Source organism: Zonotrichia leucophrys, chromosome 20 (assembly GCF_028769735.1).
Source record: "Zonotrichia leucophrys gambelii isolate GWCS_2022_RI chromosome 20, RI_Zleu_2.0, whole genome shotgun sequence".
In the NCBI taxonomy this organism is placed as follows: domain Eukaryota; kingdom Metazoa; phylum Chordata; class Aves; order Passeriformes; family Passerellidae; genus Zonotrichia; species Zonotrichia leucophrys.
Window position 1 is genome coordinate 3,376,788 of NC_088189.1, and position 26,072 is coordinate 3,402,859.

Below are 26,072 nucleotides of genomic sequence, written 5' to 3' on the forward strand. Positions count from 1 at the left end.
AGGTTAGTTGAAATTCAGAGAAAATGTAGGATGAGGCGGGTGAATCTGCTGCTTTTTTATTGCTTTTTTCCAAGTGGAATGACTTGAGCTGAAGTTAACTTTTTACTATTTAAGAAGATTAGGTAGTTCATTGAAAAATAATTCAAACTGCTTATTTTTAAAGCTTTTTTAATAAGAAAACTTCAAAGAAGTTTGTTTTAGAGTAGAATTTGAGTAATGCAGGTAAGGTAGTTAAAAATTCCTTCACTGAAATGTAGTTTGAAAAATAGACATTCATGGCACCTATACAAGTATTTCTATAGATCCTTATCTGTAAGAGCAGCAACATATTTCTTTTTTTAATTAAAGATCATTATAATTGCTAATGTATGATTGTTTGGGGGCATATGTGAGTCAAACTGTGGTTTTGAGAACACAATTTTTGAGAACACCTTCAGCAGATCCTTTGCCCTGTGCTGTAACATCTGTGCTGAATTAAAATACAGGTTTAATGTTGGAGATGCCCTGTGTCCTTGCCAGGGAGAGGAGCACCTCCAAGAGGACAAATGAGAAAGCTGGGAATCATCCAGAACAGCTGAGGAAAAGAATTTTATAAGATGTGACCATTTTGAAGAGAAGCTGATTGGCAATTCTGGATAGGAGCAAAAAAACAACAACAAAAAAGAACCTTGGAAGGCAAAGCAAAAAGGCAGAAGAGGGGTTCCAGTTATTCCAATTATTTAGGCAATAGGTGCTGTCTCACAAAGTGAAACTTTCTGTTCTAGACAGAGAGGAGGCAGAATCATTGTTGCTAGGAGAGGCATAATCAGGCTAAGAGGTGAATTTGAGCCTGTTTAATTTTTTTCCATTTCCATTCCATTTCCAAGGTATTTTCTGCCTTGCTTATGCATTTTTGTTAGCTTTTTAATTGTTTTGGGAGGGCAAAGTTGGGGTATTTTTGAAGACTTTGGACTCTGTGTTTAAGAGGCTCCTTTACTAAGCCTGTACTGCTTTCTTATCAGCCCTTTAAGGACACTGTTGGAAAGCCAGAGTTTCTCACAGATAGTAAACCTTACTGACACGTACTGCAAAACCTGTCTCCAGAAAATTGTTCCCCAAGTGTTGATGTGCCCAGATAGTGGCTTTCCATCATGGAGTGCTCTTAGCTCGGGTCTTCAAAGGTAGTGATTCATTCTGTGATGTGTATCTGTCTAGACATAAGAACTTGATGCAATAAAAAAGTTTCTTACTTGGATATTAAGAGACTGTAACAATTACATAATCGTTGTTGGGGCAGGAGGTCTCAAGCCAAGGTAGGTTATTTCTGTCGTGTCTTGTCCCACCTCTTCTTTATGCAGATCAGTTTGGGGTGTTTGCCAGTGAACCTCTGTCCTTCTGTCACCTCTTGCCTGGTCTTTGCAGACTTCATATTGATGCTTCCATAAAGAGACCTGCTTGAGGGCAATCTTTGGGGCAGTGAGATCCAGTTTTATTTCTTAGTCCATTTCTTAGCTGGTGGAAGCACTGCTTCAGCACTTCACATTCTTAATTCCATGGTGTAATTAATCTCAGTTCCAACTCTCTGGTAACAGGAAATCTTTTATTCATCCTTGGGCAGGGAATTTCTTAGCCTTTTTAACTTTACTCTTGAGCAGTTGTGAGCACATACACATCACTGAAAAAGAGCATTCTTGCAAGTTGCTGCTGCACAGTTTGAGTTGTGTCACTGTCCCTACATCCAGCAGCTCTTCCTGCCTTCCCTCCACACTGACCCATAGAGAATCAGAAATCGATTCTTTCTATCCCATCTTCTTCCCTCCAAACCAGCTTTTAGGGTGGAGAAGAATTAATTCTTTTTATTTCTATGCTGAAAGATGGTCTGTGCTGGTCCTGGTGGTTCTTGCTGCTTTGGGCATTGTCACTCAGCTGGGTACAGAGTACTTTGATCCACCAGGGAGGGTATGGCACCAAATAAATGTAAACAGACCTTTTGGCCTAAATTATGTTTGCAAAATAAAACGTGGGTATCATTTTGATATCATTTTGGTGGAGAGCTGTTTTTGGTGTGTCACGATTGCCTTGGTCCCTTTTGCCTGCCAGAATTGTGAATTTATAAACTCCTTCACTGGTCTCCTCACTGGAGGGAAGGAAAACCAGGAAACTGAAACTCCATTTTTCTTTCAAATGAATATTCATGGCAAATGTTAGGAGGTTCTTGCTCTGCTCTGTAATAATATACATGTCCATTTATGAGATGGTCCAGACAGAACAGAGGATTAGGAATACAGAATTTAATGCTAAATTTGAAAAGGCAGCACAGGAACTTCAGCTCCCAAAATAACCTCTGAAAGTTTTGCTTTATTTCACACTGTCGGCCAGGATTCTCCTTACAGCACCACAATATTCATAATAAAGAAATAAATTAAATCCACCCCTTCCTGTATGGCTCACAACACAGCACTGTGCATGCTCAGCACATGTGTAGTTTTGATAAAGAGACATTATCGAGCCTGAAATCATTTTAAATAAAACAAATAATGTGGCTGCCCAGCACTTCCTCTGGAAGTATTTCCTTGGACAAATCTTCCTTAACTCTCACATGCATGGAGTTAGTATATATATCCTCCAGGAACACCAGTTCATAGAGAGGATGTTCCAGGCTCTCTGTACAGCTGTGTGTTTTATACATAGGCTGTGAAGCGCAGCCCCACAGGAGGGGAGGGATTTGCCTTTTGGGACAGCCAGGGCTGGGGGGATCCAGCATCTTCCAGGTGCCCCATGGCACAGGGCTGGAGGGGACAGGAGTCCCTGGCTGTCACCCCAGGGCTGGGGCAGAGGGCAGGGCGGTCACCAGCCCCTGTTGTGCTCTGTGGGGCTGCAGAGGTGGTGGCAGCTCAAAGCCATCAGATCCCTGCCCCTTTCAGCATCCTTGGCTCCCTGCATGTTCCAAGGGCTTTCCATCCAACACGGGAGGGCTGACGTGGCTGTGATCCCACTGGGCAGAGGGCAAGGGGCTCACCGAGGGCATTGGGAGATTTTGGGGAGCTCGTTCTCTGGGGGTGACACCTGGGCATGGGGTCCAGAGGGAGCTCCTGGCCCCGAGCTCCGGGGGCTCAGCCCTGCTCGTTCTCTGTTTGCACAGCAGAGATGGAGCTGTAAAAAGCCGATTGCTTCAGAAGGGAATAGGTCACAGTTAGACAAGGCAGCAATGGAAAAACAAATTCGTTATTGTAACACCAGAGAGCATAAAGCAAACTGGGAGTGACCTGTGGAAGAACACGGCACCGGGTTTCTGTCCTGGTGGGTGCTTCATGGTGGGCAAAGAGAGACTGAGAAGCTTGCAGGCTTTTTTTTCTTTTCTTCTTTCCCCCCTGTTTTCAAAATAAAAAGTATCTTTGTCTGGTACTTTGAATGTAGCAAGCATGCTGGTTCTAGCTTTTCCTGGTTTTGCTGGAGGGCCTATGGGAGAAGGACTTGACCAAGTACTAGCAGCTTTCTCACCATTTTCATTTAAGAAAAACAGCATTAAGATTTTGAATAGAGCCTATATTTTTTTGTCATGAAATGTTGCTGAAAATATCTGAGTTTAAGAGGTGTTAAGTAAAAGAAGACAGACTATTAAAAAAACTTGCTTCCTTTTTGAATAATTATTTTATGATGAAACGTGTAGCAGAAGGGCTTAAAGGTCGGCAGTGAGACCAGGGCCCCTTGGTGCTCAGAGCTGTGCAGACATGTCGGAAGCAAACAGCTCACAACCTGTAAGAGAGAGGCAGATAAAAGATAGCTGGACAAAGAGGCACAAAAAAGGGAAGTGGCTCGTCCAAGGTCACCCACGGATCGGTGCCTGTGCAGGGCTGAACCATCTGCAGTAGATCAGATCTCCTGGGTCCTGTTCCCCTGTTTGATCCCCACGCTCATCTTGTCTCCGTTCACAGTTTGTGAGTGTTCACACAGGTCTGATCATCCCCCAGCTGCACCCACAGGAGGGGATAGTCCTTCCCCTCTGCTGGTTTTATTGTGGCAGAGGCAAAATCCAGTGTTGGACCTCAGGTTCTGACCCAGCTCCTGCCTGCTTCCCACAGCCCTGGCCATGGATGTCTGTCCTGGCTTTGCCTGAGATAGAGCAACAAGGGAAACCTTTCATTGTGCACCTAAAGCCTTGGAGACAATCAGTTGGTTCATATACATTTCTAAAATCCAACAGACATAAAAAACCCCCAAACCACCAAAAAGACTTTTTCACTGCAAAAAGGGTCTAAATTCTGCAACTGCCCTGGGGCGTGTGGGGCACTCTAATTTAACATCAAGGCACTTAAGACGTAATGGTGCTGTGAGTTTGCCAGACAGACAGATTCTTCCAGGAAAAACAGGGTACAAAAGACCCCTATTCTATAACTGTGTCAGTATGTAATCTTAGGACCTAGACTTAACGTTTTTTCATCTAAAGAAGAAGATGGGAGAAAATATCATTTTTCAAAAGGAATACTTTTAGGCCTTTAGCAATGCAGAGACAGAGTAGCAAAATCACAGCCCTGTTTTCCTTGCAGATCGTCTCTAATAGCTCCTGGTATTGAGAGTATTGTGGTTTGCTAGCACTAAAATGTAAAGTTATTTTGAGCATGAAAGCCTGGACGTCATCCTATTTTAAAAAAACCTTAAAGAAGGAGAGGAATGTTTACAGCACATTAAAACCTGTGTGACAACTTAGCAAGAACTATTTTAACAATCCTCTTATTCCCTTTCCTGTTGTGCACCATAAAATGAGAATGCAGTGTCAGTAATAAATAATATTGGCATGGAGGGATGGCTCACCGTGCTCCTGGAGTCAGGCTGGGTCAGCTCAGCCCCTGCTCTGGTGGGAGCTGTGCTGGGAGGTGAAGGCAGAGCCTCCTCTCCTCGGCTGACCCCCGGGCAGGAGAAAAGCTTGGGACTTTCGTGCTTCTTTGCAGGAATTAACTACAACCAGTATTGAGAAAACAGCCTCTGCCACAACTGCCTCCCTGGGCTTTGTGACCCAAACTGAACAAGGATTAAAGCAGAATATTTCTTGATATAAAAAAAAAGTTTGCAGTCAGGGGTAGGTCTGCAGTGAATGTTGACAAATACTGAAACTAAATATGAGAAAAGACTTGTTCCAATTTTTTTTTTTATCGGCATTCCATATGTGTTATGTGGAGAGCTAGGATGTGCTGCTACTTCTGTTACATAAGAGGGTTTTTTTCTTTTTTAATAAAGTGCAGTGCAGAATGCATGAGAAGTGAGAAGGAATATCAAGAAAAAGAACTACATGAAAATAAGAAAAGCTACTAAGTGAAAAGCTCTTACTCAGTGTGTTATTTCCATAATTCCCTGAGTTCCTTAAAGTCTCTTTTTAATGTTTCTGAGGGAAAGCCTCGAAGTGAAAGGAGGCAGGCAAGGTTTTTTTTTTCCTTTGATTTAAAGGAAGATCTTGGTTAATTCTATTAGTAGACTTTGGGCTTGTTTTTATTTAAAAACAAAACAAAAATCCCTCTCAAGTTTAGAATTTCTGTATGGAAAAATTCTTCTTCTTTGCCAGAGAGGGAAGTATCTCCTTTTCATTCTGTTTGTTTTGGAGTATCTGTAGTTAAGTGTTTTGTGTTTGTTCTTTATTGAATACATTAGTGGTGCATTAATTCCTCCCTGACAATGCTCGTTTCACTCCTTCCCATCTGACAGACAAACTTGTTCCTTCACATGATGATCCTGCTTTGCCCTCCCAGGGTTTGATTGGTAATTTCCTACCTTGTTTACCTCTGAATGCTTTTAAAAGTGATTTTTTCTTCTGGCCCCCACAAAGGAAAGAGATGAAAAAAAAAAAACCCCACATTGAATTCTTGCTCCAATTCCAATCCGTTTGCTTTGGTTTTCCTTTTTAGATTATTGTTTGGCTTTAATTTGTTTGTTTCTCCTTTAAACGGGCTTGAGATTACTCAAGGGTTCCTTGTTCAGCAGGTCAAAGGGTAATTTGGAGACTTTGAAACCGTCTCCCTTTTTATCACCACGTTTCGTTCTTCCCAGAGTCCAAAGGATTTTCAGGACGATAGCTCGATAGCTCGTGGAGGATGGCTCCATCTAAGGAAAACATGAGAGCAGACCTGACTCACTGCAAGAAGCCATGGCAGTTTTTCTTAGATGAAAAATCCCCACTGATCTAAGTCTAAATCAGAACCTTAATTAATGCTTATCTGTAACTAAAAGATTAAGTTTATTGGGGATTACATGCATTGAGGTTGATAGGTTTGATACTCAACTACCAGCCCAGGATAGAGACCCTACATTTAACTAATTTCAAGTCAGAGAGGTACCCATACACAAAAATATACAGTGTGTGCTATTAAAAAGTGTCCTTTAACTGAAAGAGTCAATCTGTTCCAGAGTTAATCCCTGCTTTTAAAGGAGGAAGGTCAGTTCCAACTGCTCAGCACTGTGGATTTGTAGGACAGCAAAATGAAGCATGGGGCAATGTGGGGTCCTTAACAAAAATCCAGGTGTTGCTGTAAGAACGATTTGTTTCATGTGTCCCCCAGGTTCATTGAGCTCTGTGTCCTTCCATGGAAAAGACTTGCTGAAAATATGCTATTTCCTACAAACAGAAACAAAGGAAACTACAATTAGATCAGCAGTGTCACTTTTACTTGTTGAGCTCCGAACGTTGTCCCCTGTGCTGTGTCTCCTGAGCCGTGCCAGGCACTGGAGCACAGAATATTCCAGAGGCCAGGAAGGCTGCCAGCCTCCTCAGGGGCTGCAGTGCCATTTCAGCCCATTGCTAAGGGATGCTGGAGCGAGATGTCTCTGTGTCTTCCCTTCCAAACCAGCACTTTGGCTTGGTCACAGCTCCACCCCACAGTTCACAGCCAAAAGTTGACGAGGTCACATCCACTGTGGACAGCGAGAGCCCATAAGGAGCTGCACAAATGTCCCCTCTGAAAATCAGTTAACCATTTCTTCTTTCCTGGAGGCACCCAAGTGCTCAGTGCCTTCAGCTCACTAACAAATGTTAATTATTTGCAATAGAAAATAAGGGTGTTTGTCACTAGGAGGGTTTGGGAGGAAGCTGTGGGGTAAGAGGGCATCTGATCTTGGGTCTCATAACCAGCTTTAAATACAATGAAAAACTTGAATGAATTCAGAACTTGACTCTGGTCAATTTTGAATAAAACTGACGCAACATCAGAACTGTAAGCAGAAAGTTTTATCCATTTAGTTAAAAAGATAAAAGAATAACATTAAATATGTCTCTGAAAAGCCTTTTTTCAACAGGCTCAGCATCTACTCTGTTAAGGCAATAGTTTCTTCAGAACCAAGTCTTGCATCTACATTTCCAGCCAATGTTTGTGAATTTTACAGCAGTATTTATTTGTCTTGTACAATTGTGAAGAAAGGAGACTACCACAAGAAAAAATGCATTGAAATACTTGTAACAGTCTGTCAGATATAAAGTAAATATATTAAAATAGGAAAAAGATAGTATTTTTCTTGAGGTCCTCTTGAGTGATTATATCAGCAGGTATTACGTGTAAACCTTCAAAGAACAGAAGTTCATGTGTATAGGGTAGGGGAAACATAAAAGATAGGAACTTTTCAGCAAGTTCTCTCTCCTACTGCTATTGATACTCTGCTTCTACTTTATATCTAAATATTTTTATCCATTTTTAAATCAAGGTAATATAGTTGTCCTAGCTGGGAAGAGTAAAGTAAGTTATGCACTTCGATAGGACTGCTCAACTGAGTAAAGTTCAGGTTTATTTACAGGATTAGGATATTGTTACAAATCCTTCTTTAGTTTTAGGCACCAGAAAGTATATTTTGGGACAAAAGCTGTGGAGGGAAAGTGGAGAAAATAATTGCAATAAAATTCCTCTTTTAGAAAAGAAATTAATAAAATTAAGACACCTGATCATTTTCATTAGCATGTAATAGAAATTAGGTCAATAGGACTAAAAATCCATTAACTAAAGTGATCAAATGGGCTGAAACAGATTATAGATACAAGGAACTTTTATACACCCTCCCTTTCTCCCAAATATTCCACTGAAATATTACTGCTTTTAATTATCCTGCTACCTCTCCTTGCGAGATCTTTTCTGGTTTGAGAAGTGAAAACAGCAGAATATTGTTTCATGCTGCCAACCCCCCTGTTCTTGTTGTGAAATCCTTGCCCTGAGATGTGTGCTGGTGCATCAGAAACTTTGCATTTCATTTAGACTGAAAAATAAAAACAACAGCCTCTATTCTACTCAAAGTGTTATATTCAAGCACAGGAGGAATATCGGTGAATCTGAATTTAATCTGTAAGTGTGCAATGCTCACAGTCTTCTGTGTGTAACCTTGTATTTCCCTTTAATTTAAATAGTGCAGGATTGAGTCAATAGCCGTAAGTCTCCTGATGTCCTTTTACAGCCATTTCCACATTCTTGTTACTTTACCTTTTTGGAAAACATTTTCATTTAACGTGCAGCAGTGTCCTTTAACACCCTATTTTCAAGCTTCAAATAGACTTTTATCACAGAGGCACTATGCCCATACATATAGTTATTTTATCTTTGCATTATTTGTTCCCAAGGCTGCAGGTTCTTCAGAAGTGAGATTTAATTTTGTGGTGAGTCAGGGGTCAGATTGTGCCTGCACTTACCCTTCTGATGGCAGGAGTCTCGTGAAACTCAAGTTCACGTATTTTTACAAGATGGAAGCTAATGGAACTAGATCCAATAAGAAACACAATTTATTCTAAAGACACATTAGCAGCCTTATGTTATTTAAACAAATAAAAAAGAGTGAGAACAGCTAATGTGTTGGTATGCTCACTCTTCAGACGATGGGCTCCTAATCAGGACAGCTCTGAAAAAACTCCTGGCAGTTCACTGGGTTTGTGAAGTGCCTGATGTCCTGAGTCCTGTCAGATTTCAGGAAGACAAAAACAATCTGTTATTGCTGATAGGTTATACAATGTGGGAGTTTTCTTTTTGTTTCATGTAGCTTTTGACACTTTCACACTTTAGTAACACTTGTAGTACAAGGAGCTAATTCTTAATTCTGTTGTAAGTAACTGGGAGCTTTGTGAATTAGCTGAGTGTGTTTTTCTTTTTCAGCTGCCTCATGCTCTGCTCAGCCTAAAGACAGAGGCACAAGGTACCTACAGCAGGAGGGCAGGGATTCCTGGGGGAGTTTAACCTCCTGGTTTCTCTTTGGGAAGGGATGGGTGTGCACTGCTGGACAACAGCATCCACACAGCCGTGACTCCTTGTCCATGGATGCTTTGGCATATTTACCCATCCCATTTCCCTGGGCAGACACCATTCACCGAGATTTTAGCCTTTTGTATATTTCCAACAATAACTTGTATCTTCTACCATTCACTGAGATTTTAGCCTTTTGTATATTTCCAACAATAACTTGTATCTTGCTTGTGTATTTCATCATGTTTGGAGCTTGAGATGGGTTCCCTTCCCCCCAGAGGGAAGCAAAGCCTGGAGGCTGGGGCAGATTTTGCCCTGTGTGAGGTGGCAGGTACTGGCACTTCTGCAGTCTCTTCGCAACCATAAAAAAAGTATGAGGTTCTTTAATTTTCAGTCCAAATTCTGCTTTTCTGAGTCCTTTTATGCCTTGTAAACTCCACAGTTAAAATATATTTTAATATTGTGTATTACATGAAAACTATACAAATAAATAACCTATAAAAGATAGAAGGAATTATTCCATATTTGCTTCAGATGAATCTGGGCATTGCTGAGCCAAGTTTCTCTAAGATCTTTTAAAACTGCTCTTAGCCAAAACTAACACCTAGAGACCCCAGTAAAAATCTCTCCAGTGCATTTAAAAATAGTGACTGTGATGTTCCCTGTTTCTCCTGAGGTCCCCCGCTCATTCAGCAAGGGCAGCTCAACAGATGTATTTGATGACATTAGCTGTGACCTCCTAGTTGTTTGCTCTATTCACATAATTATTTTACTGTGGGTGTTTCTAAATATAGCAACTGGATTATGTAAGAAGGTGTGTTCGTGGGAACAATGTGGTAGATAATCGAATTTTGCAAATGAGGGTAAATAATATTTGTAAAGGACATTTCACTAACTCATGTGTGGCGGTGTGTGCATGGAGAAAAACTACCTGTGTATTTTAGGGACCCGGGTTATACAAAGAGCAAAGCACCAACCTTTGTTTTCCAGCTGTAACTGATAAGTTGTGTAATTTTTGCAATGAGGTTTTCAAAATGTATTTTAGAGAAGAAAATGGAGCTAGACAGGGTAGAAGCAAGGAAAAAAAAAACCCGATGTGTGCATCCAGCGGTTCTCTGCTGGTACAGAAGCCGCAGGGATGGGCAGGGATGGACCCCAGCGAATGGCGGGGTGCGAGCGAGCATCCACCCAAAAAACCAGACACAAACCCTTCAGCACCACAACTCCCACATCATTAATTATTTCCAAGCGTAACACAAGGAGTCGCGGGGCACGACTCCCTTACAATTTACTCAGGCTCCTGCGAACAGTGCCAGCGCAGCTCCGGGCGCCTCCGTCCCGCGGGGCGGGGGTCGGGCGTGCCCCGGGCCCGAGGCTCCGGGGCGGCCCCGAGCGGCGGCGGGCCCGGTTCGAAGAGGGCGCCGGCGGCGGCGCGGGGTGACGCGGGCATCATGTGAGCGGCCCCGCTCGCTCCCAGCGTGCAGTGTGGGCCCGCTCGCCCCACCCCGCGCTCCGCCGCCGCGGAGCCGCTCAATAGGGGAAGGGAAAAAAAAAAAAAAAAAAGGGGAGAAAAAAAAAAAAAAAAAGGAGGAAAAAAAAAATGCGGGAGAGAGCAGGAAAAATAAGACGGGGAAAAATCCGACCGTGAGGGGACAGGTTCTGCTCGTGGCACAGAGCAAACGGGCTTGCTTTTTTTTTTTTTTCCTTGCCTTTTTTTTTTTTTTTTTCTTTTTACACACATTATATTTTGTATTTTCTTCTCGCCGAGAGGATTCAGCCGCCTGGAAAGCGCATGTGAAAAGAGCAGCAGCAAGGAGAGGGGAGGAAAAAAAAAAAAGGGGGGTTTGGCTTGGACCCCCCCGCCCCAGTGCGGCCGGAGGGCGAGGAGCTGCGGCGGCCGGCGAGGGAAGGGACCGGGGCTGCGTGACCCCCGCGGCGCGGGGGGAGAGGCGAGGAAGAGACGTTTCCCGATCCTCCCCGCCGAGCATTTGGGGAGGTTTCCGCGCCTGGAGCCCGTGCCTTTGGATCTAAAGAGGATTATTATTTTTTGGGGGTGGCACTGAAGCTGGATTTGTTCCTGTGCGTGCGGCGCGGGGGGGAGCATTTCTGCTGCCTCTAGAGGAGCCGGCGGCCCGGCCGGGGCGCGGAGATCCCCGCGGATCGCTCCGCACCCCCCGGGAAAGGTGCGCCGAGGGGATCGGCGGGGGGCGGGGGAGGAGAGGCAGCTGCAGCTGCCGGGGAGGAGGCCCGGCGGAGCGGCAGCAAAGTCATCGCTATCGGCCCCCCCTCGGCTGGCTTCGGGCTCGGCGCTCTCCATGTCTCTGGCTCTGGGCAGCGGCCGCCACAGCAGCGAGTAGGGGGGGAGGAGGAGGAGGAGGAGGAGGAAGAAGAAGGGAGCCCGGGAGTGCCTCCCTCCCTCCCTCCCTCCCTCCCCCCGGCAGCCCCGGCCGCCTCCCGTCCCCTCGCCCCGCGTCCCTGCCTTCCCCTCCCCAAGATGGGCTGTTTAGGGAACAGCAAGACGGAGGATCAGCGCAACGAGGAGAAGGCGCAGCGGGAGGCCAACAAGAAGATCGAGAAGCAGCTGCAGAAGGACAAGCAGGTCTATAGGGCCACGCACCGGCTCCTCCTGCTGGGTAAGGGGTCGCGGGCCGTCCCCTCCCCGCCGGGGCAGCGGCCCCAGCCCGGGCACGGCGAGGCCGGGGGAGAGAGGTGGGGCCCGGGGGGGGGGCACGGAGCCGCAGGGCCCACCCGGGGCCGCGGGGATCCGCTATAGCAGCGCCCGGGGCGGCGGGGCCGGGGCCGCCGCGGGGACCGGCGCGGTGCGGGGGAGCGGCGGGGAGGGCTCGGGCAGCGCCCGGGGCGCCGCGGGAGGGGCCGGGGCAGGTACGGAGCGGCGGCGCGGGGCCGCTCTCCGCCCGCGGGGCAGCGCCCGCCGCCGGGGCGGCCGCGGGCCTCGGGCGGGCGTGGGGAGGGGGCCGGGGATGCCGCGGCGAGGGGCCCGCGGGGAGCCGGGCAGATAAACAGGGCAGGGCACTGACAGCGGCCGCGGGCGAGCGGCGCGGCCGGGCCGGACACCGCTCCCCGCGCCGGGGCCGGGGTGCCCAGGGACGTGCGGCCAGGCCGGGGAGAGGAGGAAGAGGAAGGGAGGAAGTCGGGGAATCGTTTGGGGGAAACGGAGGGAGGATGTCGGTCCCGGAGGGAAGCGCGGCCGCGCTGGGGCCGCGGAGCAGCGCAGGGCCGGCGGGCACGGCCCCGGCCCCGGCGGGCTCGGCACCCGCCGCTGTCGCACCAGGAATTGAGGTACCGCGCCTTGGAGCGCTGGCAGAGCCGGGCTCCTGGTGCTGCTCCAGCGGCTCCGCTGGGTTACCTGCTCCTGTTTTTCAGGAGAGACGTTTACAAATGTGGGCTGTGGCTTTCAGGGAACGGAAGGGTCCAAATATCGATATCGGAGAGGGCAAGCAAATGTTTGTTAGGCTCGATATTTCAGAGTATTCTGGAGTAGTGTTGTAGGATCGGATGCAGTTACGAGCCGTGGGTTGTTTTGGTCACGCCGAGGGACTGCCTGTGCACGTTCTGCAGGGCTGAAGCGTGGAGCACAGGCTAGGCCTCGCCGAGCTGACTCCGTTTTGGGGGGAAAAACCCTAATGGAAGGAGGGGAAAAAAAAGAAAAAAAGAGTTTTTTGAAGGCGGTGAATTGGGAAGCGCACTATCACCAGTAAAATCTTTCAAATACTCGTTTGAAGAGAGAGACTTAATATAAATGGAGAGTGACTGGGACTACAGCAGCACCTGCAGCACTGAGGAGCCTGCCAGGGCTTCAATAGAAATCTTTTAACAGGATAATTTGGACTTCAGCTCTTGGGAAATGTCTTGGACTTCCAGATTTCAGGCTGCACATTACGTAGATACATAGAAACTATTTGTCATCAGAGGAGTTGCTTTCGTAAGAGGCAAAATTTCAGCAAACAGAAACATGATGGGCTTGCCTGGGTTTTCTTTCTGTTTTCTTTAGTTTTGGTGGCTGAAAAATAGTTTAGATACTTGCAAATAAAAATGTGCGTGTGTTTAGCGATGGCAGTAAAGTCATCTGTGAGTGTGTTTGAAGTGATAGCTCAGCTGTTACAGTTTCTGCCATGAATTGTGGATAATCTGTAACTCACTGGTCAAAAATATAGAAGCTCACCTCCCTATTATTATGTTATGTTTCCTCTATAAGACACATAAAATAAGAAGCCAGGCGCTTGGAAAGTGTTCTTAATCTTTTCAAATCATATTCAAATGACAACAAAGAGGAGCTGCTGAATATTCTAGTGGGTTTATGCTGCTGCTCGTAGGCCCCATTGCTGTACACGTGCTTGCCCCGCTGCCACGAGCAGTCTCCCTGAAATTAATGGAACTCTCCTTGGTGGTGAAGTTAAATGTGTGTGTGTAATTGTTGTTGAGAATATGGCCTTAACAAGCAGCCAAATGTAGAGCTAGACTTACGGAGAAATGTACATGTAATACATCATTTTGGTTCACTGGTGTTGTATCAGATCCAGAGAACCCAGGTGTGTCAATATCAAACCGAATGTGTTTATAGCAAATGCAACAACTGTCCAGCCTCCTTCTTGGACCAAGTGAAGTAAAGATTTTGGCTCCCAATGCGTATAAATATAAAATGTGATTTAGTGTTACAGCTTAAATTTAGTTGTTATTAATATTTAAATGGACATATGACTATAGCAGATACTGCCTTTGTGAATAATGCTTAGTTGTGAAGATAACCCAGTCTATTTTATCCCAAGATACTAATTATTGGTTGGTTTATCCACCTGTGTTTATTGCATGGTGCAGTCTGCCTGATCAGACAGAGGGTGTATGGTATAAAATAGCAGCTTAGTGAAGAAGTGGCGTGTGCATAAGGAGTTGTAGATAAAAACTGCTCTCTAAATGCTTACAGAACAGCAGTGAGCAAGGAGAGGGAAAAAGAGTAAGGCTCTGGGATTAAAGTGGCAAAACATGCAACCAGGTTTTATGGAGAGCAGAAGAGGACTTTTGGGAATTCGTGAGGGAGAAGGAAAGGAAGGTAGAAAGCAGAGGGGGAAAGCATTTGTGAGAAAATGAACCTTGAAATGTAACTGCTAAAATACAGTTTTGAACATGAGGCTCAAAATGGAGGCTTGTGCTGTCAGTGTGTGCTAGCAGAGAGGCCTGACATCCTATAAATACAAACTGTACCTCCCTGCCCGTTCTGCCACAGACATACAGTTCCTGTGGCTGAGACACAGGCTGGGGAGGGGAATGAACCAGTAGCCAGGAGATGCTAAGGGGAATCTTTCTAAATTTTGCCACGTTACGATACTACTCCTGCAAAAATATGTTTGCTTTATATAGAAAGCTGCCGATCTGGCAGCGTGGAGCAGCTCAATTAAATGCTGCTGTTGGAGTTGTTCAGCGTGCATGGAAAAACGGGTACTATAGGCAGATGGGCTGCCCTGTGCTCTGGCATCCGAGCAGCACAGCAGAAATAGCATCCATCTACTTATGGAAACTGGAGTAAAGTGGAGTGGGGCTTTTGTGCTGCAGGTACAGGAGGGGAGAGCAGCAGCCACAAAAGGTGGTCTCTGCCTCTCCTCGTGCGTGGGGTTGCTTTTGGAACATGTAGGGAGGGTGGGAGGCTGCTTACAAGACACAAATAAGAGGAGGTTTTTTGTAGCTTTGTGGGTGGAGGCTTAAAGGGATGCCTTCCTTTTAGAAATGTGAGTATCTACATATTTTATTCCTTGTGATTTAAGTTACGGAGTTTGGCTGCAGTTCATCATCACCCAGTCAAACTCAGAGTTCTTTAAGGATACAACAGAATTTCTTTGGTTTAATAGGGACTTCAGTCAGCCTTTCCCTCTGTCAGATAGTAGTGACAAGGCAGCCAGGCTGTGATGTTCCCTGTCGTCTTCTCTGTAAAATGTTGAAGTTGTCCATTTTCTTTCCAAATACTGCAGTCTGCTTTTAACATTGACACTGGAAAAATGGACAGTGAAATGATCCAAGATTCAGATCTGACACATGACTTGCTCTGGGCATTTATTTTTAGCTACAACTGAAGTTTCCAGTGGCAATTATTTCTTTCACTTTTCACTCTTACGCTGAGAAACCCAACTTTCTCGATTTTAGCCCGAAGAAAAAAATTCTAGTGTGTGCCTTAATCACTTATGCTTCCTTCTGAAATTGACTTACTTTCATTTTCTAGGTGCTGGTGAATCCGGTAAAAGCACAATAGTCAAGCAGATGAGGATCCTGCACGTGAATGGATTTAATGCTGAGTAAGTGCATTTGCTTTTTCACTTTACATTGTACCTTCCTCCTTTGTGCTGCAGTCAGTGCTCTTGGTTTATATCTCGTGTATTTTCCTCCTGCTGCTGTTTCACTCTCTCTAGAATTTGGATGGGTATTTTTAGATGAGATTAATAGACATTAACCTGAAGAAGTCAGGCACCAATCATAAGTAAGATCAGCAGTATAAAATTATTATATCAAGGCAGAGCTGATTTAAGTTTTGAATTTTGTGGGTCTGTTAATTGCAGTTTCTTTCACAACATGGCTGACACTGATTTACCTCAGCTATAGCACATTGGTTCATATTGCTGTAAACATGCCTTGTGTCATTGTACAAAGTGAGCACAATTTTCTTTATTTGGAGCAAGTAAGGCTTTATTTTCTGTGACCAGACAGAATGAAATCGTACTCTGAATTTTGCAGATTTTGTTGTGTTTGCTTGCCCAGATGTTTGTATTAAATTATCTTTCTAAAAGCTTTTATTTTTTGTATCTAATATCCATTATTTAGCAGTTGTGAAGAGGAGAATGGCATTAAGATAGGGAAAATTAATATCTTCTTGTTTGTCTGAAAAAGATTTTTTTTTTGCTAACTTTTTTACTAACTTTGCTAGAGAGTAGGAAGAGATTCTTCTGCATGTTAATTTATGCTTGCAGTTGTGTGTGTGTATACCAAAAGCTGCTAAATTAATACTAATTGAATCAAAGTGTTGAAATTTCAAAGCTTATTTTCTGGGCTTTTTTTTTTTTTAGATTGTATTATTGATTTTGTCATGCTTGTTTTCAAACATAACAGTTTTGTACTGCTACCCTTTAGCTTTTAGTGGTATCATCTATTTTGTGAATCCTCCATTTTTGGGAAGGCTAAGCTTTTATTAGCCTTCCAGTAGTTAATTCTTTAATAAGAATATCTGAGCTGAAAGTTTAGCCAAGGAGTCTGGACAGTACTTCTTCCTAATCAGCAAATGATAGCTCAGATAAGGTACACAGTCTTTTGGATGAAAGTTCAGACTGATTCATAAGAAATACATTATGGGCTACATGTTTTTAGCTCCTCTTAATAAGGAATATTTTCTATTTCCAAAATAACTTTTTCATGAGTGCCTAGCGCTGCATCCTGTTACTGCTGAGCTGTCTCTGTCCTTTGGGCTGCTGCAGAGACCTCTTAAAAGACTTGAGTGACTTAAAAGACTTGCATGAGTTGACTTGTTTGAGTAGGTATCACTATTGGGTGCTGAGTAAAAAGTTCATAAATGAAAGTGGAAGTGGATCCCTGGTATCTTTGAAAGTGTCAGTCCATGTAAGCAACAAGGCTTTTCTAAGTTTATCAGCACGTGGATTCTCTTAAAGGGTAACAGTGCTGTGTAGTGGGTGGTGTATGGTGTGGGTGGGTAACCCCAACCCTGTGTGGGACCTGGGCAGAGCTGGTGGGGACTGGGACACACTGGGATTGCAGCAGCAGGGCTTCCTCCAGTGCCTCCCTTTGCACTGGGGCTTTGGGCAGGGCTGAGCCTGCAGCTGGAATCCAGGACAACATGGCAGATTTGGCCTCAGGAGGCTCTGCTGGCTCCTGGCTGCTCAGAGCAGGGGGTTTGGGTTACGGGGCAGGGCTGTGCCAGCACAGCTGCTGCCAGTCACGGGGCACAGCCCGGCCAGGGGTGGCACCGGGGCTGTCCCCCATGGCATTCTGTCCCCTGTGCTTGTCCTTGGGTGGGTAATACCTGTTGGAACACTGGGCTGCATAAAACCCAGTGCAGAAGGGTGGTATATTTAAAGTGTGCAGGGAGTAAGTTAAAACGCATCGTTTTTAGGGTTCTGCTGCCAAAAATAATCAGTAGATCATAACATGCACTTTACAGCAGGGAAAAGGCTGTTTTTCAGTGTTTTGAAATTCTTGCAAGTTACACATCTGTCCTTAAATAACTTGAATTTTCTTCCAAATAACTAACTGCTCTCTGTGTTGTCTCGCTTTCCATTACCCTTTTTGCCTGATTCATTCCCCTTCTGCCCTGCTTACCTTGTGGAAAGATGATGTGGGATTCAGCTAATGAGAGAAATAGCATGGAGGTTTTTTTGGAAGGGTAGGAAGAGCAGAGCATTACTTCTCATCATGTCCTGATCAGTTGCTCTGGAACATAAACATGTTTGCATAAAACACACATAAACCCCAGCTGATGTGATGAATAGCAGGAGAGAGGTGGTGAAAATAGTAATATGCTGCAGATGATAAATTTTCATTAATTGTAGTGTACTTGTACATAACTAGATTTGAATTATTTCTGTTGGTACAGCTTATTCTTGTGTTTTGAAAGAAATCCAGTTTAAAGTCGTGTCTTAGAGTTGTTTGCCTTGGTTTGGTTGCCCTTTGGCAATGGATATTTGAAGCAGAGAGAAGTTACCTGTTAGGAAAAATGTCTAATGCTGTGAATGAAGGAATCAAAAGTTTTTATTTAGTTTTACTTTTCTTTCTGGTGACTAAGCAGGATATCCAGTGCTAAAAGTGCTGGCCTACTTCAGTGAATGTGAGGGGATTTTATTTGGTTTGGTTTTAGGATTCTGCCCCTGAATAGCTGAAGTTGTCCCATGCCTTTAGGTGATTGTTGTAGCACTTTGCAAGGTGAAATCTGTGTAGTTCTATGAAACTAGAATTTCCTCTGGGACTCCAATTCTCAATCCCTTTAGCTAATTAATTATTTGAGGAACTATGTGGAATCAAGTGCTTCAAGTAATTAATGTGTTGAGTAGCTAAAGCTAAGATTAATGTGATGGTAGTTAAAGTTGTAGGCAAGTTAACTACAGTAAAGACTATTTTTTTTTCAATGTTCCTTTTATAATCCTTAGATGAATTAGAGACAGAAATATATTTTTTCTGTTGCTGTAGTGAAGGTGGTGTGTGGGATGTAAGAGTGCTGTGGCATTGGGGAGTAGAGTATTGGAGAAGCAAGGTATGTTCTGCAGCACAGGCTTTTCTGCATGCAGTTTTTCTGGAAGGGCTTAGCCCACTTTCAGCTCTTGCAGAATGGCTTCAGGTGGCTGTGCTATCATCTCACATCTTCCTGCAGCAGTTCCATGAAAAATGGGAGTGTGGCCTCCCCACAGATTTTTCCAGTGTCCCTGGTTCCATGGAAGAGCTGCCTTGTAAGCGTAATGCAGAAGCCGTATCAACCAAATTTTCTACTCTTTGCATTACTGCCAACAACAGAGGCCCTTTTGATGTAGGAAGGGTTTAAATTTGGCTTTTAATAGCAGGAAGCCTGCGACTTCCCTTCCTTTCCTTCCCTCCCTCCTCAACACTTCAGCTGTCTTTTCATGAGGCAGTTCCAGAGGAGTAGGTATCTGCAAACAGTATTTTGTGAGCATCCACTGATAAGGTGGAGCCAAAACCTTCTCCTTTTGACTGTGCAGAAGTTAAGATGGCAATCTTTCAGAGGATGAAAAATGGAAAAGGGAGGATAGGAGGAGTTAAGGAATATAGTTGGAAGAATTAAATGTGTAGCTCAGGTTGAAGAGGAAAAGAAAAACAGCTGCTTTTTGTGCTGTCTAGAGACTGGGGTTCTTTGCTTCTAAAAACACATGGCCTTTCACTTACTTCTGATTTCTTTAAGTCATCTTTCCCCTCTGTGATCACTGTGGCTTTGGCTGACAGACTCTAAGGAGAGGGTCATTGTCATGCACAATTTTAGAAAGCGGGGAATAATTGGCACGGGCAAGAGACAATTTTGAAGTGTCATGGGAAAAACTGGGACAAGCAGAAATATTTAAATAGAAATAAATGGTTGAAATGTGACTTACGAAATCCACTACAAAGATTAACAAATAAGGGGAATATGCCTTTGTGATTATTAAGTTTGGATAGTGTTTAGGATTCAGGAAGTCTTGAGGTTACAGGAAATTTCAGGTAATACATTTCAGCCTCACTTTCCCAAATGATGTAAAATGTTGACACTTTCTTGAACTAGTATGTTGAAGTGCTGAATAGGAGTTTGTGTATTTATTAAATATGGTGGTGTTGATGGCATAAGCAGAGCTGAATAGCTTTGTATTCAAGACTTAAATGACAAATATATTTGCATTTCTCTTGTACTTCTAAAAATTATTTTCTCTCAGTGAGAAAGCTAAGAAAGCCAAGTCGCCCTCCTAAAGATTTCAGACATTTTCTTTTTTCTCACCAAGATTTAGGAGTTTGTGAGTAAAGAAAAGTAGTCATTGATGGTTTCTAATCTTCTCTTAATACATCCATTGCCAGCATTATGTCACATAAAGCAGTAAATAATTTTATTTAATCACTTTAGTCAGTGTCAGTCTCTCTTGTAAGTGAAACAACTTCTGGTTCAGTAACTTTACTTTTCAGTTGTCTGATACTGTGGGGTTTTTCTAACTTTTGTCTTTTTAGACGTGTGATCTTAGGGAAGAGAAGCTAATGCTATGAGCAAGGGAAAAGTATAATATTTATAACTAAATTCTTCCAAAATAATGAATTCCCTCCTAATGGCTAATCTTAGCTTGTGTACACAATTATGATTGCTGTGTTTTTATAGTTCCTTTACATTTGTGTACCAATCCCATGTTTTCAGAATGGTCACTCCAGTTCCTTGCCAAGAAACAAACAGACTTTATTGTGTTTTACTTGACTGGCAACAAAAGTAACTTTTTCCTGGTGTTTTTGAGTAAAATTGAAAATTGGAGTGGGGGAGGCTTGGGGTGTGTGATTCCCCTCGCCCCCTTTCTTCCTTTCTTTGCATCTCAGTGTCTGTCAAGAGGTTTCTGCAGCTTTCAGGCACAAACTTTTGGGGTTTTTTTTCTCAGCTCCTGCTCGAGGACACCAGTGGGGTGATGGAAAATTTGTGTGTACGTGTCTGTTCAATTCTATCTGAGCAACTGCTTATGGTGTCAGATCAAAATTTGGGCTGCAGAACATGAAATGCAGGTGTGGTCAAAGAGGGGAGCAGGATTTGTGTTTCACTCAGTTTTAGCTCTTGTCCTGAGAGCTGGCACAGCTGTGCAGGTGAATTTTGTCAAGAGACAGATATCCCAACAGCTAATAAATACTATGAAAAATAACTGACTACTGCTTATAGCTTGTAAAAGTTTATGCAAAATGTTTATACAAGTTATATTTAACTTTCTTCAGCTTGAAAGAAACGGGAGGTAATACCTGGTGATGTTAAACCACCTATGCAACCAAGTAATTTCTTAATTGTTAGCATGTTTAAGAGAGTTTTTATGTGCTTGAAATTATCTTTCCTTTGAAAATACTTTTATTTTTTACAAGGACAAAAATTCTTTTCTATGACAGAGTAAAAGTGAACTCAGTGAAGCAGCATTAATATTTTTTACATATAACAAAAAAGAAAACCTTCCGAGTCCGGGTTAGGTTTTTATTCAAGTTTCTTATGGGATCTTGCCTGAAGATAAAAGACATTGTCCATTAAGAACTTGTGCAAATGCTTTGCAATTTAGATCTGCTACTCAAGTGTGACTTTTAAATGCTGTAAAATGAGTTTTCAGAAAATTTTGCTTGTTTGTAATACCTACACTGGGCCTCATTTGGCAAGGATTGTTAACATACTGAAAATTCAAATAGTCACTGGAATAACTCCTTCACCTTGCTCAGAGGCTTTCTGAGATCAAGCCATTAAAATATTTCCACGTGCAAGTGAAATGAAATTTTTTTCAGAGTTAAAATCATGTTATTTAGGTTCCTGAAATGTTACAGAAAAGTAATACATGAAGGAATCTAAGAGTTTAAAAAGCTGGCTAGTTTTATCTGCTTTTAGATGCTCGTGGTAGGCTCAGGTTAACCATCAGTGGAGAGGTGACAGCACAGTGTTCAAAGAAAGCATTGACTTTCATTTTTACATTGTGCTTTGTTTTCAGGTAGGTAAAAGAAGGAAGGAGTGTATTGAATATAATTTCTTTATTTTCATGGAAAACATAGTATTACTCAGAGCAGCATGTGTATCTTATCTGCATTTACTGGTTGGGAAATGCTGAATTCTCCTAGTAAAGCAGTATTTAAACTACCAATTTTATGTTGTTACATGTTGAGAGCTCTCTATCCTCTGAATTACTTTTCCTGGCTTGCAACTTGACATTTCTGCTTTCAGCTAAATATTTCAGTTTTCTGAAAAAGAAACCCAACAACAAAAAAACCCAGTAGTAAACTCATCCCTCAAGCTAAGTTTGCATATGTCGCAGACATGATTTGGCATGTAAAGGGACTGGCCAAAAATATGGCAGTAGTTCTATTTGTTTTGAGGTTTAAATTTCACAAAAGCTTTTTAAGTATGCAGCTATCAACCCAGGAGAAAGCTTTATAGTTGTAGAGAGCTTGGAGAGCAATAACTATGAATAGCGGAATAAGCACGAGTGATGTAATCTGAGAAGCAAAAGAGAGAGACAGAAGAGAGCTTAGGGCTTAACTATGTGGAAAACATTGTGAATGGGTCTGCGAGGGTTTTGACTTTTGATGGTGGATGTGGGATTTTACTCATTAGTTTTGGTAAAATCAAACAAATGTGCAAGTTTCCTTTTATTTTCCCAAACAGAAAATAAACCGTTCAGTGGGTAGCTGAGTGAGTCAAGTCTGGGTTCTGGAACTTGTTCTGTCTCCCAGATCCTTTCTCCCCTGCAGCATCTGCAGCTCCTCTTTGGGACCTGTGGCTTTCTGAGTGTCTCCTGTTTCCTCCACTCCTCATTTTTCTCCCTGATGCAACACTGATCCCTAAATATTCCTGCATCAGCCCACCCTTTATCTTCATTTTTCTGTTTTTTCTGCCACCTGGACGAAGTCAGAATGTGTTGTGGCTGGTGTAGATGTACATGAACTCTTCCTGCATTTCCTCCCTGGGGTGCTTATTTTGGTCTCCTGCTCAGGCCTCTGATTTTAATTTCTGGAAATTCATTTTGCAGCAGCAACGCTCCTTCAACTTTGGTTGCACAGCAGAATCTGAGATAAAATGAGGCTTAGAAAAAACAGCTAAAGAAAGTCTTCCTCAGTTCACTCCAGATTGATTTTTGAAATATTTTGGGTTTCCATGTTCATGAGTTAAAGTGGAAGTGGTGCATTTTTCTCCATTTTCTTATCTTAAGCAAACATCTAGTAGTATAAACCAATGTATCGTGTTCTGTTTAACTTGTTATTTCATAAATCACAAACTGTATTAAATACTGCAAAAAAACTTCAGATAACTTCAAAAATACAGCTCTCTGTGGAGAATATTAAATGTATGTCTCTATTCCACACTTCCATGTCCTTTCTGAAAAATTCCCCTGGGTTTTTCAGGTTCTCACCAGCTTTTCTTAATTAGATGGTGCAGAGTGATTACCTTTTCTCTAGCCAGTGCTACAGAATCAGCACTACATGAAGAATTTTCTTCTGTAGCATCTCATGGAATTTCTTACTTTCTGTATATTTTGAATGGACAGATTGGGCAGTATTCTGATTTTTCAAAAAAAAAAAAAGTTTTTACTAATTTTTCCAGATGGACACTTGAATTAGTTTATATGTGAACAGAGTGCTCCTTATCATCTTAAACTTATTGCAGTTACCTTTTTGATATTAAAACTATTTGTTCACATTATTGCAAACCCTGAAGATTCCCCTTACTTCATGCTGCAGCTACATTTTATCTCTTGCCAGTCATTCCAGCTGGGAAATTTTTTTTTTCAATTTCATTATGTTAAAACCTTGTAGTTTTGTCCCATAAGATAAAATGTATTATTAATAAAAACTGTGCCTTTCCCTGCTCCTTCTAGCAATCTAGATATGAGTGGGATTTCTTGTTCCTGTTTTTAGGTTGTGAGCTCCTGTGTTGTTCTCTTGGGCTGGGGAGCAGGTTTGGGGCGTTTCGAGGCATTTTCTGAAAAGTGCAAACACTGCTCTTGTTCCAGTTTTGTGAACATCCTTCCCCAGTGTCTCAGATCAAGGCAAGCAGAGCTAAGGCTTTGAAGTATAATCCAGCAGGAAAAGTTATGTCTATCTTTATTTTTAGATATATCATGAGTTTGTGTATTAGGGTTGCCCAGGTCCCATCTCTGATGAAGAGCTGAGATACAGAAATTGCTCATCTTAATCTTGGTCATTCAGAGCTCTCAAGTTGAAAGGAAGGAATTTCCACTGATGAGGGCTTTTTTTTAGTCTAACTTGAATCTTGATGTTAAAAATAGCATGCCTTACATTTTACTTTAACAGTTGAACCTTGAGTTAATAGTAAATCCAAGCATTTAGGATACAGTGCAAGGGTAGCTGCATCAGCTTTTAATAGTTATTTCTACAACTGTATTTTAATGTAAACATGCATTTAATTAGGATTACTTGTTTACAGCTGAGCCTGCTAAGAAACAGCAATGCATTGAGGGGTGTCTTTGACAGCTGAGAGGCAGAAGCATCCACTTTCTGAAAAATGTAGTAGTGGAATATCTCATGAGATGTTTTATTTCAAGGTGTTGCTGTTAGAGAAGTGCAGGAAAGCTTGACCTTCTCTCTGAGCTACCTGTTGCTGGCTGTATTCTCCACAGGGCTATTCAATAAGTCATTGTGCTCAGTTCTCTTTTTAGTTAAGGCACTAGAAAATAATTATCTGTCCCAAGTGCACCCTTGCAGGCTCCCAGGAGCGGTGGGTGAGCTAATGGAGCAGGCAGGGGTGTGCAGGGCTTCCCTCTGGGCTGGGGCTGCTCCCAGGAGATGCTGCATTACCGTGAGTGGCACCTTCAGAGCCTGCTGGGGGATTTGTGCTGCGCCTTCAGCACTGGGATTTAAAATTCCCTTCTCCTCTGCAGCTCCGCGTGCATACAAACGCTCTGCGTTCCTTCCAGTTAAGACATTTTTATTCTGTTTTGACAGTACAATTATCTATGTAATGTAGCTGTTCATATTAATTAGAAAACGTTGCAAGGAAATGGGTGTTTGTGAAGTAAATTTCTTCCTGAAGTTTGTAGTAACAAAGAATGCCTTGCTTCAATCTTGTTTTGTTTTTAATTTTTTTAAAATATAGATAAAATGTGTAGTGGGGCACTACACATTAAGCTACACTTAGCACATTAAGCTCAGAGAACTCTGTGTAATGCCTGTTTTAACCCTGATAATTTAAATTAAAATAGGCTAGGTAAATTTGGTTTAATGTGGCATTAACTATGGAAAAATTCAACTAGTTGGTTTCTTGAATTTTAATTTAATTACACTATAGTGACTGGCATAGCTTTGTGTGTTTTTTTGCTGGTTTAAGCAGGTTAAGACTATTCAAGATAAATATGAAAACTTAGAGTTGTAACAACTTTTTAAATAATTTTTAAAATCTAGTCATCCTAAGGACATAGCCATGTACTGAAATGATTTTATTGAATATCTTCTGAAATTTAGTTGCAGTCACAGCACTGCATTATTCATGGGAAAAAAACTATAAGCACAATGCAAAGCCTAGGAAAATTATTTTTCCTTTAAATGAGAGAGAAAACAGAAAGGGGAAGGGCTCAGTTTTAAGTACTTGGGGTTTTCAGGAAAGCTGCGAGCACTCAGTCCCAACCTGCCACACAAACCCCAAGCCCATGTGCAGGGCAGGCAGAGCAGCACTTTCTACACTTCCAAATATTTGACAAAACAGTTGCAGAGCTCAGTGTCAGTAAAAAAATTAAGTTTCCTAGTACTTTGTCTCAATGTCTTTGCAGCAAGCTTGTTACACAACTTTCTGGAAGATTTGCTTTAATGGTTGTGTGGGGTTTTTTGTTATTAAATTTGTGTTGTGGGAAGCTACTGGATTTTCAGTTTTGGGTTTTGATGCGCTCTAAAATAGATGCCTGGAAATTGGATGCAACCTTTTAATTTTGCTGTGTCAAAATGATTAATGTTGTTTCGAAGTAGTTACTCATAGGAACACATTCTGCTTATGCTGAGCATTGTAGATAAAAATATGCTCTGTAACTTACACATAGGGCACTTGAAAATCTGAAATGTAACTATTTTGCCTGTTAATTTTTTCTACTGGAACTGTGTCACTCTTAATTTCCCCTAACTCTTGGGAACTTGGGATGCTCCGTGCTGCCTCTGTGTTTTGCTTTCACATAATTGGACAGTCTTCACTTTATGTAATTGTATCTTATGCAATCAAATGTTTACTTTCCTTATGTTTATCACCAAAGAACTTGGGAACGTTCTGTTACCTAAGTATCTCTTTGACACTGTAAAATAAGGGGCATGAAATGAGTGAAAAGATTGAGTTTAGTAAAACATTTCTGTATTCTGTGTAATCACAGGGAGTTGGAAAAAACACTTTGAAATCGTGTAGGCAGCATAATGTCTGACTTTTTCTTCACAGCTTTATTCATGCTGAATAAATTTTTTAAATATATTTTTTTCTCAACCTAAGCCTCTGTTTTCTTAACTGAACTTCCTAGGTTCCATTCTGATAATGATTTCAGACAATAAGAAAACAGGAATTTTTTTTTCCCACTTAATTTTTAATAATACTGTTTGGACACAGATTTGGGGTTTTTTTTAACTGAATGCAGAAGGTAAAGTTATGCATAGTTAGGTAGAGAAAGTAGAAATACTCAATATATGTTATTCCATACCCAAAGACAATAT

The 26,072-nt window shown here is 42.5% G+C and overlaps 1 protein-coding gene across 2 annotated transcripts in view; it reads left to right on the top strand.

The window, feature by feature from the left end:
- Positions 1-26,072, top strand: part of GNAS (GNAS complex locus) — a 124,583-nt gene that overhangs the window by 34,978 nt on the left and 63,533 nt on the right. The window contains exons 1-2 of one of the 2 annotated variants that reach the window (XM_064729606.1): positions 11,304-11,809; positions 15,406-15,478. In XM_064729606.1, the coding sequence (XP_064585676.1) occupies positions 11,671-11,809; positions 15,406-15,478 (212 nt within the window). In that variant the 5' untranslated portion in view covers positions 11,304-11,670. Of the gene's footprint in view, positions 1-11,303; positions 11,810-15,405; positions 15,479-26,072 lie in introns of those variants that run through there. The other variant, XM_064729607.1, reaches the window with a different exon arrangement.